Below are 16,825 nucleotides of genomic sequence, written 5' to 3'. Positions count from 1 at the left end.
CTAAGCTATCATTTCACCTTTGAAACTGAAACACAAACGGAAGAACAATTAAATACTTTCCTAACTCTTCTTCCTTACTAAGGACATAAACTAATATTCACTTTCTTTAGCTCTCATGTGTAAGTATGTTTATATAGTGTTCAGTGCCATAGAAAATGCCTTGCACAGAGTCCAACAAACAAAGGGTTCCATATTGATGTTTTTTCCCCCCAGATGTTCCTATATTTCAGGATAACATTGTGCTAGTAGCTGAAAAGTGGCCGGGGGGGGGGGGAGAAGGGAGGGAGAGAGAAGGACAGGGAGAGGAAAAGGGGGGAGGGAGTGTGAGACAGATGAGAGGGAGAGGGAGAAAGATTGGATAGGCACTGCAAAAGGATAAGAAGCTGAGGTCTGAAATTGAATAGGAGGAAAAAAGTTGAGCTGGATCCCATTTGGAAATTTAGCTGGGGATGGGGGTGGCATAGGAACAGTATGAATGTAGATATGGAGGAGAGGGGAAGGGGCAGTGACAAATAGGTTGGTCTTATTATGGTATCAGGAGAGAGGGTGGCTTGCCTGCCTTCCCCGGTCGAGTTAAGGTGGAAGGTGGGCCTTGACAGAGAGGTACCACAGAAACAATATAGCCTGGGGATAGTTAACCCATGCAGCAGCATAGGCTAACAGAGGAAACATGATCTGGTTCTTGGCATGGACTTTGCCACCAACAGTTTTGCTTTGGAGAAATTTCTGAGTCTCTCTGAATCTTGGCAGCTAAGTGGTACAGGAGACAGAGTGCTGGCCTGGGAGTTGAGAACACCTGTATTCAAATCTTCACTAGCTGTATGACTCTGGACAAATCACTTAACCTCTCTCAGCTTCATTTGTAAAATAAGGGAGATAGACCCAAAAGCTTCAAAGGTCTCATCCAGCTCTAAATCCATGACTTGTGGTTTTTCATCTGTAAAATGGGAGTATTGGAAGTGACTTTTCTCTCTCCCCTGAACTTGTGTATCACTTGATATTTCCTCTCTTACTACACTTTAGAGTCTACCTTGTATTATATAGTTAATAATCAGTTTCTCTCAAAGCTCAATTCAAGCCTCACAACTTACCTCAACTTCAAAATTACCTTGTATTTTTTTTTGTCAGATCTGTGATTTCACTGGTGTAGGGAGTTTCCAGTAAGGAGACTCCCTCCACCAATGAAGTTCAGAATGTATAGTCTTAGAGGGTTGCCTGAGGTATTGGGAGATAAAATCATTTTGCCCAGGGTCACACACCCAGTATGTGTTAAAAGGCAAGTTGATTTCCAGGTTTTCCTGAATCTTAGACTGGCTCTCCATCCATTAGGCTACACTACCTCTTGTATATTTTCCATAATTTGTGTGTGTGTGTGTGTGTGTGTGTGTGTGTGTGTGTGTATGTGTGGGTATGTTATGTATGTATGTATATATGTTGGGTCACCAGGTGGCACAGTGGATAGAGTGCTGGGCCTGGAGTGAAGAAGACTCCTCTTCCTGAGTTCAAATCTAATCTCTGACACTTACTAGCTGTGTGAACCTGGGCAAGTCCCATCACCCTGTTTGGCTTAGTTTCCTCATCTCTGTAAAATGAACTGGAAAAAGGAATGGCAAACCATTCCAGTATCTTTGCCAAGAAAACCCCAAATGAGGTCATGAAGAGTTGGATACAAATGAAAAATGACTGAACAATGACAAAATGTACATGTAGGTATATGTGTGGTTACGCATCTGTATATATAAATACAAATACATACATACATACATATATACAAATATATGCATATACACCTATATATGCATATATACACACACACATAGTTTTCCCCTATAGAATGTTAAATTCCTAGAAGGGAGGGACTATTCATTTTTGTCTTTGTAGACACCAATTAGCAGAGTGCCTAGCACATAGTAACTGCCTAATAAGTGTCTAATAAATATTTATTTAGAACTATGCAGCCAGCTTTCTATTCTCTACCCCACATTGTTCTATGTTTTTTATGTATTTTTTACAAACTTATACTTGTATATTTGTCATAGAATGTACACTCGTTGATAGTAGAGACTATATTACCTGGCACATAGTAGGACTCAATTGATTCTTGTTGCTTGATTTTATCCCCTTCTCTTAAGAATCTGAAATATTTTGTAAGTTCCTCTTACTCATGCCTAAAACAGTGAGTACCTTGCACAACATGGCCACTCAATAAGTAACGACTGAATGAGTGATGTGTTTCCTTCTAGCTCTAAATTTTTTTAAATATTGTAGAACTCTAAAAATAAGATGGAAATCATAAATTAGGGTGGGAGGTGGGGGAAGTGGGGGATCCACAGCAGGAACAGTCACAGGGATCATGATCAATTTTGGTCCCTCCACTGACTTAGCAATCTGCCTCTCACCAACTGGTTCCCTCTTCTCTCTCAAGCCCCCCAGATACCACTCAAAAGGTTTTGGGGCACCTGCTAAGAAGGAGCCTTTGTAAATTCACAGTGAATTCCTCACCGTGCTGGATGATACCATGCTCCAGAAGCCTGTGACAAAGTTGCTCGGCTTCATTCCTGGTGGTGGCCTCTCCTTCCTGAACCAGCCAATCGAGGAGCTCGGAGGCCATGAAGGTCCGCTCATACTTGATGCCTTCCTCCTCCCTCGGCTGCAAGAGCGTGTTTTCAGAACTCATCAGCCTGTCGGGAGAGGTGGGAGATAAAGAGAGAGGAAAAGAAAATAAATGAACACAAGGTCAGGACAAATAGCTCTGTATGGTATCATGACCAAGAAGGCTGCCACAACATCAGATGCATCTGTCCAGGGCCTGCCCCAGATATTCCAAATAGTGAGGCTTGACTCAGGAATGAACAAGACGGATTCTCGTGTGGCAAGTGGATGGAACTGAAGTGATATCAGTCCATGGCACTGCTATTAGCAGACATTAATCTTAGCCATCTTTAGAAAGGATTATGAACCACTTCCCCCTGCCTTTAAGAGAAAAAATTAGCCCATTGTTTCCCACAGGCTTTGGTGGAAGTATTCATTTCCGCCAGGGCATCACCTACTTCCTTGAAGGGCTATGCTAATCAAGAAACCCAGGGAAATCACTCCTTTTCAACTCTCTTCTTAGATATCCTGTTTCTCACACCTCTTAGAAAGCCCAAACCAGCTTATCTTCTCTTTCTTTAAAAGCCATTATTGATAAGGTCTTGCCTTCTATACTCATTCTGACTTCTTTTTCAATAGCCTTCTCCATTTTACCCTGATTTTAACATTCCCCGTTTTCCACCCCCCCCCAAGGACTGCAAAACCAAACCAAACAAACCAACAAAAACAAAACCATAAGAGAGTCACTAACATCATCTAATTCAACTTCATTTTGCAAATGAGGAAACTGGGGTTTCACGAGTGGGAGTAGCTTCTGCCACAGGACTGCTTTGGCTGATCTTGGCCTAGACCCGAGTCTTCTGACTTCCAATCTTCTTCCTGTACTAAGATGCCATGTGTGTGCTTTATAAACATTTCTTTGGGTGGTTATTGTTGTGTATAGGGTTAGCTATATCCTGTCTACACTGTTCACACAGACATCTTCTATAAGCTCCTGGAAGACAAAGACCTGCCCTCTTTTTTTTTGGGGGGGGGGTCTAGGCAACGGGATTAAGTGACTTGCCCAGGGACACACAGCTAGTAAATGTTATGTGCCTGAGGCCATATTTGATCTTAGGTCCTCCTGAATCCAGGGCTGGTGCTCTTTCCACTGTGCCACCTAGCTGCCCCCAAGACCTGCCCTTTTAAAGTGATTTATTCAGAACTGTATATGATAGGCAGCCCTGGACTCAGGAGGACCTGAGTTCAAATATGGCCTCAAACACTACCTAGCAGTGTGACTCTGGGCAAGTCACTTCACCCTGTTTGCCTCAGTTTCCTCATCTGTCAAATGAGTTGAAGAAGGAAATGGAAAACCATTCCAGTATCTTTCCCAAGAAAATCCCAAAAGGGATGGAGAGTTGGACATGACTGATAATGACTAAATAACAAGCGTATGATGAATTTAGGAACTAATTATCTTTGGTGATAATGAGGACCTCTCCTCTCAGTCATGTGATTTATTTCACTGTGCAAAACTAAAACTTTAAAATTCTACTATTATGGATGGCCCAGTGGAAAGAACCCAGGAGTGAAAGTCAGGAAACTTGGTTCTAGACACAGCTGGGCAACCATAAGGAGTTCACTTAACCTCTCTGTGCTTCAGTTTCTTTATATCCAAGTTTGAGTTTTTTGGGGGGTGGGAGGTGGGATAGTAACTCCCCTATCTTTTTCATCTGAATGTTATAAAGCAAAACTAAGATAACAGGCATATTAAACAGTTTGAAAAATTAAAAAACTCATACAAATGCAGGGTGTGATTGCTAACAATAATATTAACATGCTGGTAAGTATCTAATGAACACTAGGTATAATGTAAAGCTCATTAAAGCCCTTATGTCCATACATTTTTAAAATATCATCACCTGTATTTCAACAGTTTTCTCACGTTAATCCTCTTTTAAAGAGAGACTTACTTGGCTGCTAGCCCAGGGTAATAATAGCAAATTAGGTAATCTTGTTCTTTACATTTGGGCATTTCTCTTCACACTCTTTTCAGACTTATTTCGTCATATTCCTCTTTCCCAAGAATGGGAAGCAGTCTGGTATGTACAGTGGAAAGGGTCCCGGATTTGGAGGCAGAGGACCGAGGTTTTAACCCTCGTTCTGTCACTTACTCATGATGTGATCTTGAAGGGCCTTAATATCTCTGGGGTCTCAGTTTCTCCTCTTTTGTAAAATAATTAGATTAGGCACTGGGGATTAAAAACACAAAAGTGAGACAATCCTTGCCTTCAGGGAGTTTATATTCTAATAAAGGTGAGGAAGGTTTAGTTTGGGGGCTCACAGGAATGGTGAGCATAGAGAAAAAGCAGCATGGTACAGGGCATCTAAACCTTTTTTTTGTATTATGGACCCTTAGGGCAGTCAGGTGACATCCCCGGACCTCTTCTCAGCATCAGGTTTTTAAATATAGTAATAAAATTCGGAGGGCAGCTAGGTGGTGCAGAGGATAGCTGGCCCTGGAGTTGAGAGAACCTGAGTTCAAATCCAGCCTCAGACACTTACTAGCCATGTGACCCTGGGCAAGTCACTTAACCCTGTTTGCCTTAGTTTCATCATCTGGAGAAGGAAATGACAAACCACTCCAGGATCTTTGCCAAGAAAACTTACAATGAGGTCATGACGAGTTGGACACTACTGAAATAACTGAATGACGACAAATAAAATGCATAGTATTACACTGGAAATCAATCACATTGAAATAGTTATCAAAATATTTTTTAAAACAAGGTCACAGATCCCAGATTAAAAACTTTGGGGCAGAAGAAAGAGGTCTGGATTGTAGTTGGGACAGAACTAGATTCAAACCCTGCCGCTAGTTCTTATTAGCTGTGTAGCAATGGGCAAGTCACTCAACTTTCCCGAGCCTCAGTGTTCCCATCTGTAAAAGGGCAATGATGACAACTGTAATATCTATCTCACCAACCTATTCCAAGGACCAAATGAGATAATCCAACAATAAATGTAAGGCACTTTAAACGACTTTAAAATTCTTATTTATTTTCACTAGTGCCCTTCATGCTCCAGAAAAAAAAAAATGTACTACATTGACCTTCTCCTACCTCTGTGCATGGGCACCTTCATTCCTGAAAGAAAATCCTTCCTTTTGCTTCCTCAGCCCCATCTCTACTTACCAAAATCCTTTCCTCCTTTCAAAGCCCAGCTCAGGTGTCATTCACTCTAGAAAGCCTTCCCAAATTCCCCTTTCCTTGAAAGTTTAATGTGATTCTGTTTTTCTTCTTCCTTAGAGTTTTTCATTTGCTAATTAATGTATCCTAATTTCCTAATTTGTATCCATGTCTCACTCTTACAATATCATAAGCTCTGTGAGGGCAAGGATTATGCAATCTTTTTCCATTTTTGTATCCCTAGTGCCTAACACAATCTTTTGCAGATGGTAGGCTCTTAAAAACATTTGTTGAAGTGAATAATCACACATGACATTATATAATCTCAGCAGCTTGACTGCCTTTGGTATAGAAATCAGTCATCAGTAGTATGATCTTTAATCTTCCTTATTTCATTTCCTATTCCTAGTGAACCAGCTCACTTCCCTAGACAAGGAAAATCATTTACTGGAGTTAGCCTTAGGGCTAATCTACATGTTATTAAGTTGCATGTTATTAAGTCAACGTCTTCCTTTGACTAAAAAATAAAAATTAAAGGGCCATTTAATTATGCTCTTGTATCACAGATTTTGTGTCCCCGATTGACTGAACAAATCACTTTTCCTTTTTACAAAATGAAATATATGGGTATTTAAACCAGAGAATAATTAGCCAGTGCATAAATTAGACTTCTGTTTATATTTCACAGAACACAGACTTAGAGTTGGAAGGGGCCTCAGAGACCATCCAGCCCAAACCCTAACTGAACAAGAATCCCCTCTTCAATTCATCTGACAATCAGCCACCAGGCCTTGCCTGAAGATCCCCCAGTAAGGGGGGACCCCAACACTTCTTGTCTGAGGCAACTCATTCCACTTGGGGAGAGCTCTACTTGTTATGGAGTTTTTCCAAAGTTTGCCCCTGATTCATATTTTTCTTGGAGGCTTTGGATGTAGGAGCTTTGACTTTGTCGTCTTCTTCTGGTTGTATATTTTGATCTTTGTTACCAAAGAAGGATTCTATGGTCTGACTTTTTTTGCGCCTTTGTTTGCTCAATCCCAGCCATTACTTGAGTTTTAAACTCTTTGTTAAGGTAGGGGCCCACTTCCAGTGTGGAAAATGTACCATCCCGAGCTTCGGGGCAAAGTTTGCTCTGTAGGGTTCTACTCACTGCTTCTCATTGTGCCCTCTGGGTTGTAGGATCATAGATCTCAGATTGGAAGGGGTCTCAGTTGCCATTGATTCCAAGTCCTTAGTTTGTACAGCTAGGTGGTGCAGTGGGTAGAGTGCTAGGCTGGGAACCAGGAAGACTGATCTTGAGTTCAAACTGGCCTCAGATGCTTACAAGCTGTGTGACCTTGTGCAATCACTTAACCCTGATTGCCTCAGTTTCCTCATCTGCAAAATAAGTTAGAGAAGGAAATGGTAAACCACTCCAGCATCAAAGAGCCAAGAAAATCTCAAATGGAATCACGAAAAGTCAGACAGAACTGAGCAACCTTCATTTTGCAGATGAAGACACTGAGGCCCAGAGAGGTAAAGTAAGGTCGCACAGGTTGTGAATGACAAAAGCAGAATTTAAACCCAGGTCTTCTGACTCGAAATCCAGTCTTCTTTCCTCACTGGCGTGCTGCCTCAGGTCTAACTTCTTCCACATGACAGTTTTTTTCAGTTCTAGAAGAAAGTTATTATGTGTCCCTTGGGCTTTCTCTAGGCTAAATATCCCTAATTCCTTCAGGTGATCATCATATGGGATAACTTTGAGGCTTTTCAATATCCTTTCCAAAAGGTATGAAGTGAAAACCCCAGATGAAGTCTGATCAGGGCAGAGACTCTTCATGACCCCATTTGGGGTTTTCTTGGCAAAGACACTAGAGTGGTTTGCCATTTCCTTCTCTAGCTCATTTTACAGATGAGGCAACTAAGGGTTAAGTGACTTGCCCAAGGTCACACAGCTAGTAAATGTGTCAGGCCAGCTTTTAAATCAGGAAAAAGAATCTTTCTGATTTGAGGCCCAGCACTCCATCCACTGTGACACCAAGCCACTCCATTCTTAGGGACTTACCCTTTCTAATTCAGCCCAAGAACATCATAGATTTCATTGTATACTGCTGATTTGTATTGATCTTGTGATCCACTAACATTCCCAGATCTTTTTCAGACAAACTTCTCTCTAACCACGGCTCCCCTATTTTGTCCTTGTGTTAAAACAAACAAAAAACTGACTTCCTAAGTATAAGGCTTTACATTTATCCCTATTAATTTTTTTAAATTAAATTCAGGTCACTATTTTAGTCCAGGGATCAGCAAACTATGAGCTGGGAACCAATTTCAGCCTGCCTGTTTTTGTATTTACATTTTTAAAATATGAAAACTCTTTATTTTAAAATATAAAACCATTTTTAGCTGAACAAAAGTAGTCAGTGGCCACTTGCCACTGTTTGCGAACCCCTTGCTCTAGCCTATCATGATCTTTCTGCATTCTGAATCTGTGACAGCTTTTCCTTCCAGTTCTGTGTCATCTCCAAGTTTGATAAGCATGCCATCTATGGCTTTATCCAAGTTATTAAAAATGTCAAACCGCACATGGCCAACATCAGATCTTCGAGGCACCCTACTGGAGATCATCTTTAATTCTGACAAACAATCAATAACGTCTACTCTTTGGGTTTCACCTTCAATCAGTTCCAAATCCACCTAATTATACTTGCATCTAGACTGAATCTCTCTCTTTTATACAGGGATAGCATGATGGAATGTATCAAATGCTTTTCCATATTTAGTAAAAATAACATCTATAATATTATCTTCCAGGTTAATCACTCAGTCAGAAGATGACATAAGGTTAGATTGGCACAACAGAGTCCTTGTGAAACCATGGAGATTCCTTTTGCTGTCCCAAGACTGACTACCACTTCCTTGTTTCTAGATGCTTGCTTTCTTTTTAATAACACATTCTAGAATTTTGCCAGGAATGCAGTCAAGCCCACATTGGCCTGCAGAAAAACAAAACAAAACAAACAAACAACAAAACCTGAGACGTTTGCCCTTTTTCAGTCCCCTTCCTCATTTACCATGATCTCTCAAGTAACAGTCAACAAACACTTGTTTAGGTACATAGGAATACATGCCAGGCACTGTGCCAAGAGATGGGGGTACAAAGAAATGCAAAAACAGTCCTTGCCCTCACGTAGCTTGCCTTCTCATGAGGGAGAGAACATGTGTAAAACTAGGTACGACAAGAAATGGACAGACGTGGAAGTTAATCTCAGAGGGAAAGGCACTAGCAGCCAGGCAGCCTTGCAAAGGCCTCCATTTACAGGAGGTGGGATTTGGGTGGGAACTGAGTCTTGAAGGAAACCAGAGAAACCAAGAGGTGGAAATGAAGAAGGAAAGAATGCCAGGCATGGGAAGACAACCAAGGCAAAGGCCTACAGGAACTGGAATGTTGAATACAAGTAGACCAATGCAGCTGGATTTTAGGGTTCAGGAAATAAGGTGTAAGAAGATTGGAAAGGGAGAAAGGGGCCAGGTTGTGAAGGGCTTTAAATGGTAAAGGAGTTTATATTTGATCCTGGAAGTAATGGAAAGTCACTGGAGTTTAATGAATCAGGGAGAGGTGAGGGGAATTGTATGCTTGACATGGCCGGGAAAATGACTGACAGAATTTGCAGTCCAATCCACCAGGCTTTTCAGCATCCCAAGAGATGATTCATCTAGGTTAGGTAGTTAAAACTCTTCCAGGACAGCTACATTATCTCTTACTTATCTTGGGTATCAACTCAACTATTAGTCATTTTTTTCCTGTCCTTTCTAGTCCAAAGATCATCCTCTTTGATGAAGATAATAGTGGTTTGTCTACACACTTGACAAGGGATCATTTGGCTTCTGCTTAAAAGATTTCCAGGGAGGGGGACCCCATTACCTCCCTAGATAGCCCATTCTAATTTCAGAAAGCTCTAATCATTAGGAAAATTTTGCTTGCTTTGGGCCAAAGTCTATTTCACTGAAATCTAAGCCCATTATTCCAGATATTGTCCTCTAGAACCTATTATTATTAATGACAGGGAAATGGTTAGCATTATTATTTATTGTTATGTTAACATCATTATAGTTGTTATATTATTGTTACTGTTATTATGACTATTAAATAGAAAAATGTGCCTGAAATTCTAAACTTCTCCCGTTTATTGGGTGAAATACAGGTTCATCCAAAACTTTCATGTATTAATAGTTATAATCAAGGGTTAATAAAGTTATAATTATCATCCTTCCTCATTTTCACGGAGCCCTCACACATTCACTTACTTGCTCAGTAAACATTTTTTAAAATTCACTGCCTGGTGCATATAGAATGTTTCATTTCAGTTTGTTAGGCACTGATAATACAAAGGCAGGCAGGGAGACAGGCCCAGGTGTCTTTGGGGCATCTCCAAACTATGTGGCCTGCCCTTCAGCCCTGCTCCACCAGAAACTTAGACTCCCTTCCTGGAACCAGCCTGCGTTCTGATAGGGGACCCTCTATTGCCCAGATCCAGGTCTTTACTTCATTCCTGACCATCTTAAATTATGCTGCCTCAGGGACCTCTTTGCCTCTCTTTGCAGCTCTCTTTTATGGGAAGTCTCCCTATACTTGTAAGTAAGCTCCTTGAGGGCAGGGGTAATCTAGCTTGCTTGTATTTGTGCTTCAGTGTTTACCGCCTAGATCACAGAATGGATTTACCTACGTAACTATATCTACTTAGAGGGATGTGTGTGCACATACACACACACATATACACAGGTATACATACATATATATACACATACATGTACATATACACTCACAGAGATAAATATTTCAGTCATTTTTCAGTTGTGTCCAACTCTCTGACTCCATCTGGGGTTTTCTTAGCAAGGTCTGGCTTTTCCTTCTCCAGCTTACTTTACAGATGAGGAAACTGAAGCAAAGAGGGTTAAGTGACTTGCCCAGGGTCACACAGTTAGTGTCTAAGATCTGAACTCAGGAAGACAAGTCTTTCTGACTCCAGGCCCCAGGCTCTACCCGCTTTGCCACCTAGTTGCCCCATATATAAATATAAACAAACAAATAAATTTATGCATAGGGGTGTGTGTGTGTGTGTGTGTGTGTGTGTGTGTGTGTGTGTTGTGTGTGTGTAGGGATATAACAGGTACATTAGCTTTTGTTTGTTTCTCTTTTTGTAATGAAGTATGGAGTCATTTTAGCATGGGGAGAGCACTAAGACCTGGGGGAGAGGTGAGTTAGTTTCATGAGGCACCTGAGCTATGCCTTACAAGAAGCCAGGGATTCCATTCAATTGTTCTTCCCTGTTCTTCTAACACACTAACCAGAGTTAGACAACAGGTGGGAGCTAATGCTGATTTCAGTCTTCCATGAATACAGCTGGATCAGATGCCACAAGAAACTCAATTTCAGCCAAAAGAGGAAGATGTTGCATTATAAGGAAGGAAAAGACAAAAGGAACTGTTATGACTGGCAGCTCTAGAATGTCTTAGAAGTACATTTGTTGTTCACTCATTTTCAGTCATGTCCGACTCTTCGTGACCACATTTAGGCTTTTCTTGGCAGATACTGCAGTGGCTTGCCATTTCCTTCTCCAGCTCATTTTAGAGATGAGGAAACTGAGGCAAAAAGGGTCAAGTAACTTTCTCAGGGTCACACAGCTAGTAAGTGTCTAAGGCTGGATTTGAACTCAGGTCTTCCCAACTCCAAGCCCAGTGCTCTATCTACTGTGCCACCTAGCTGCCCTTTAGAAATACGTTGGGGGGTACTCAGTATGTACATAGGATTGTAGGTCTAGAGCTGGAAAGGACCTTACAGGCCTCATTTTATAGATGAAGGAGGTTAATGATCAAGATCAAACAGACAGGAAGATCCAGAGGCTGGATATGATTCCCAAGCAATGATTTTTCCTTTCTGCCACACTGCTCAATGTGTGTGCATCACAAGGTAACTTCCAAGCTTCATATGTGTGTATCACACATATATATGACTGTATAACAGAGAACAAGTACGTAAAGATATCTGTGGGCTTCTTTGAGTGAAAACTGAAACAGGAAGGACACTACAGGGAAAGAGAAGCAAAGGAAACCATTACTCTGCCTGCAAAGGATGAAACTCTGCTCTGAGAAGGCTTTGGACTTTCTATGCTCCGGAGAGAATCACAATCCTCAGACGTAGCCAACATGTTGATTTGTTTTGCTGGAAGATATCTGTACATTTGTTGCAAGGGAGGACTTGTACTCAGAGACAGGGTGGAGGTGGTAACTTAGTGGGTAATGATAGATATGAAAAAAATAGCATAAGTAAGACAATATTTAAAATGCAGAAGAAAATTAAAAGTGTAGAAGGAAACAAACAGATCAGCTTTGTTATAACCTTTTAAAATGCAACATACATAAATATAGTTCTTTAGTAAGTATATATGCAAGCTTCTTGAGTGTTTTGTATGGTGAGATGTTAGTGTTTGTAGGTGATTGTTAAGTTCACAGTAAATAAAAAAGAAGAAAAAATAATTAAAATAAAAATGGAAGGAAGAAGGAAAGAAAGAAAAAACAAAAGGAAAGAAAGAAAGAATGAAAAGAAAGGAAAGGAAAAAAGGAAGGAAAGAAGAAAGAAAGAAAGAAAGAAAGAAAGAAAGAAAAAAGAAAAAAGAAAGAAAAAAAAAGAAAAAAAAAAGAAAGAAAGAAAGAAAGAGAAAGAAAGAAAGAAAGAAAGAAAGAAAGAAAAAGAAAGAAAGAAAGAGAAAGAAAATTTTAAAAGTAAAAGTCTTGCTCTGCCACTTCCTATCTGTATAACCTTAGCCAAGCATAGTATAGTGTTGAAAGAGCCCTGGTTGAGAAATCAGAATAGATGGAATGAAATCCCACTTCTGACACTTAATACCTGTGTGACCTGGGGCAATTCACATAGCCTCACTGGGTCTCAGTTTCATATAAAATGATGGAGTCTACTACTTCCACAGCAACAAACTTTAGTTACTGTCCGTGTTTACCACTCAAAATCCGTAGGTACCCTAGAAAGTTATATTCAATTGTGTTTTCCTAACTGGCAAATTAGATTTTTTTTAAAAAAGGAAGAACAAAAAAAAGTCAAAATACTTAATCCAGTTTAAAGGAAATGAAATTTCCATCCAAAGGCAGGGGTGACATTCTAACTATATTTGGTGCTGGTCAGAGTACTGGATTCAGTTCTAGGTAGCATTCATAGGCACTGACCAACTGAATTGAATACAGTTACCAAAATGATGATGAGACTTAAAATTCTGTTGGATGAAAATCACTAAAAGGCTCTAAAGATACTTGGCCAAGAAAAAGCAAAGACCTAGTTGGGATGCAAGATGTTTTTGGTTTTGTTTTTTCCCCAAATAGCTTTAAGGAAGCTGGGCTACACTTTTCTTCTTTGCCATGGGAAAATGGCTAAGTGAATATTGGAAAAAAAAAACCTAAATAAGAAATAAATTTAAAAGTTAACACATGTGTACATATATACACATGTATATATTTATATGTTTAGATACATATATGCATAAACATATATACACATATGTATTTGGGTGTGTGTGTATATATATATATTTTATATTTAAAGGCCCTATGGTAGAATAGTGAAGGTAACAAGCTAATATATCAAGCGGAGGAAGATTTGTGGAAGTGCATAGTTAAGTGCTAAACAAGACAGGAAGTGTACAAACTGTAATCTGCACTGGAGTACTCCCTCCCATTAGCATGCATGCCAACATTAACCTTATCACCAATCCTGATTTTTAAAGATTTATGATCTTCTTGGTGCAAATATTCCCACTACACAAAAAGATCATAGATTAAAACCTCTCTGATATTGAGTAGAAGATCTTCAATAGTTTGCATGACCAAAAAATTCATAATCCAGGAGCCAATCCAATTATAACACTCTCCAGATTTGTTCCCTAGCACACAATAAATCCACCACTCAGCTCTGGCTCTATTTTCAATCTTAAAATCATCACCTAGTTTATTTCTGAGCATAATGACCATTTTAAGTGATGATAGTTAAGGCTAAACTCATTTACACAAAGCTTGCTTTTAAGTTCAACTGATAATTAATCAGTTAGATGATAAAGTACTTTGCTGACACAATTATCTCCAATTTACTTTGACTATTCCTTACTGGCCTGATACCCAGCAGGAGATCTTTAAAACCAAAAGGCTTAATTATCTCCCTAAACTCAGGGAAGGTTAAAACAAACAAACAAACAAATACAACAATCTTAGCAATTAGTTTGAGGCTGGTGTTTGGGACTCTCAGACTAATTGCACTGTACAGCGTACAGTCCTAGTGTGGACAAGTTCCAAGCCGGGACAAAACTGGGGAGAGGGGAGTTTTTTTCAACTCTATAAAGAGTCCTTTACCTTATGGCTTTTTCACTACTCAGCTTTAAGTGTGGTGAATTCTCAGAATATCAGCTATAGCTACATCCAGTGGGAAGTTTGAAAAGAAAAGTTTTGAAAATAAATTTAAACATAATTTTTCAAATTTGCAACACCAATCTCCTCCATTAGTATACGTAATCAATGGCTAGCCCTTGCAGAAAATGGTAACTAGTCCCTACAGGTCCCAAGTGAAATCAATACCATCTCTGTAGGGGACACCAGGTGAACAAGCAGATGCAAGGAAAGGACAAAGAAGGAATTTCCTTTGATTTAAAGGGTATTTCAAGGGGCTGCTTGGTATAGTGGTACAGTTTGAGCCTTGGAGGCAGAATGATGTGGATTTAAATGCCACCTGGACACTACTTAGGAGACAGGCAAGTCCTTAAGCTTCATTCGCTGCTTCAGTCTCCTCATTTGTGAATGGGGAAGGGGAGAAGGGATGCCTGTAGCATCTGCTTCACAGGATTGTTATGAAACGTGTCTTTACAAGTATGCGCACCTGCTGGGCGGATACAGGTGGGAGAGGTTCAAGGCATAAAGACATATAACAGAACAGCCCTCCGCTTCAACTCAGAGCACTTTCGAGTCTGTTTCCAGTCTGCTTACCATGTGAAGAAAAGAAAGCTTTCAATCGGTTGCTGAAGCAGAACTGAGAAGGTATTCAAAAGGCACTAATCAGCTGAGGTATTTTCTCTTTTCTGCCAGGTTGTGGAGTGAGGAGGCAAGGACCGCTATAAACATCCTCTTGGGGAGATAAGGGCTGCAACTGCTGCCAGGGGGCCCGTGAGTGTGTGGTTCTTCTGTTGCTTCTGTCCCTGTTGTGTCTATTCTTTCCTGCCTTGAGTGAAGGGATAATGCCAGTGGAATAGACCAGATTGCGATGCGTGTGTGAGCTTAATGCACTGGGTTGTGACCTGGTGAGCTTCAAAAAGTCAGGAGAGCAAACCACCAGAGGCTGGGGAATCAAAGTCCAGGACAGAGTTTGTAGTCCACCAGCAAAGCCTGTGACTCAGACCAGCTGGACTGATCCCATAGCCAGACCCTATCAGCTATACCACATTCAGAATCAACCTGGTGAACTTGGTGGGACAAATACTTTATAGAAACTGCTTTCAGTTTGAGCCCACTCTCCCAGGAAAGGAGGTGGTGTGGGGGGATAATGTTTGTGCCTCTGTTTCTGCCATAACTTCTCAGTAACTGTCTCTTTGTAAAAGCCAGTTAATCTCAATTGTCTAGCTGAAACTAGAATGCTGATCATTGGCAACTGATTAGACAGAATGAACTAGAATGCTTGAGTTCATAGCATTAGAGCATCACCCTTGACTCTTCAAGAGTACCCTTATAACCCTGAGGGGGCCTTGCTAGAAGACCTAACTTGTCTACAAGAGTGAAAAATGGGATTAGGGTCTTCTGAGAGTATATGGGCTACAATCAAATAATAGAATTCATGCAAAATGCTCTGCCAATTTTAAAATGTTATACAAATTCTATTTGCAACATTATTCTTCAAGTACATTTGATAACAATATAAATCTTACTGAGAGGCAGCATGGTATAGTGTATAGAAGGCCAGCTTTGGAGCCAGAATAACTTTGAGTTCAAGTCCTACATCTAACATATTAGTTGTGTGACTATGGGCAACTCATTTAAACTCAGTGCCTGGGGTGACTCACATTAGAATGCAAACTCAGTAGCAGGATGTACTGGATTTGTTTTTGTTCTGTGTATCCCCAGAGCTTGGCACAGAGCCTGGCACTCTGTAAGTTTCATAAGTTCATATTGATTGATTAATAAATTACAGACAAACTATAATGTGCATCACTGATGGAATTTTCCACATTGGGAGGTTCCCCACCCATGAATCAAATCACAGGCCCAGACAAATTAAATAGATCTCTGCAAATGTTTATACTGACCCCAAAATAAGATTTATTCAGTATCTAAAAACTTGTTTGAACACAGTACATTCATGTTTTTATTTATCCTTTAAAGCTTCAAAGACCCTTTTGAAGAAGTAAAATTAACAAGTGCTTGCTTCTTGTTAATTTGGTATTTTTCTCCATTTAGTAAACAATGATCTGTACTCCCTCCTCATCTCATTTTGTACAAGGCTATAATTAACCAGGGATGTTTTCATTTTGCAACTAGAGCAACAAAGCCAGACTTACCTCTCAGCACCCTCTTTGTATAAATGGATTTACTCACAATCTAGTTAATAACAGGGAGTCCCCTCACTAACAGCAATTCCAATGCTCTGTTTCATCTAAGCTGAGTGTTAAATGGGGGGAAACATCTCCTCACTGAAGACTTTCTATCCCTCCCCTAAACTTCTACTATTTTCCTTTGCTCCAAATATTTCCCTAAAGTACCCTTTTCAATGTTATGTATTCTTATTGTTCCAGACATATATAATCTTCTCACACTTTCCTCTCCTCTTTCACCAAGTCCAGAATCTCCCTCACGTCTTGCATCAACCAAAGGTTGCATAATTAAAAAAAAAAAAAGACTTTGGGGTCTTCTTGACCTTCTTGCAATGGAACTAAAGTTGTATAATGAGTGTTCGGATTCAGACCATGCTGCAAATGGTGTCCACTTTCAAAAGGAGCATTGGAAGATATTTCATGTCTTTTCTATGCCAGGTGTGGCAAAGT

The 16,825-nt window shown here is 40.1% G+C and overlaps 1 protein-coding gene across 1 annotated transcript in view; it reads right to left on the bottom strand.

The window, feature by feature from the left end:
• DEPTOR (DEP domain containing MTOR interacting protein) overlaps window positions 1-16,825 on the bottom strand; it is a 178,406-nt gene that overhangs the window by 68,322 nt on the left and 93,259 nt on the right. Inside the window, 1 exon segment of the mRNA XM_020980067.2 lies at window positions 2,503-2,681. Coding sequence (XP_020835726.2) covers window positions 2,503-2,681 — 179 coding nt within the window.

This window comes from Phascolarctos cinereus, unplaced genomic scaffold (genome assembly GCF_003287225.1).
Source record: "Phascolarctos cinereus isolate Bilbo 61053 unplaced genomic scaffold, phaCin_HiC Scaffold_4;HRSCAF=312, whole genome shotgun sequence".
Classification (NCBI taxonomy): domain Eukaryota; kingdom Metazoa; phylum Chordata; class Mammalia; order Diprotodontia; family Phascolarctidae; genus Phascolarctos; species Phascolarctos cinereus.
This window is presented reverse-complemented; position numbering and strand designations above follow the sequence as displayed.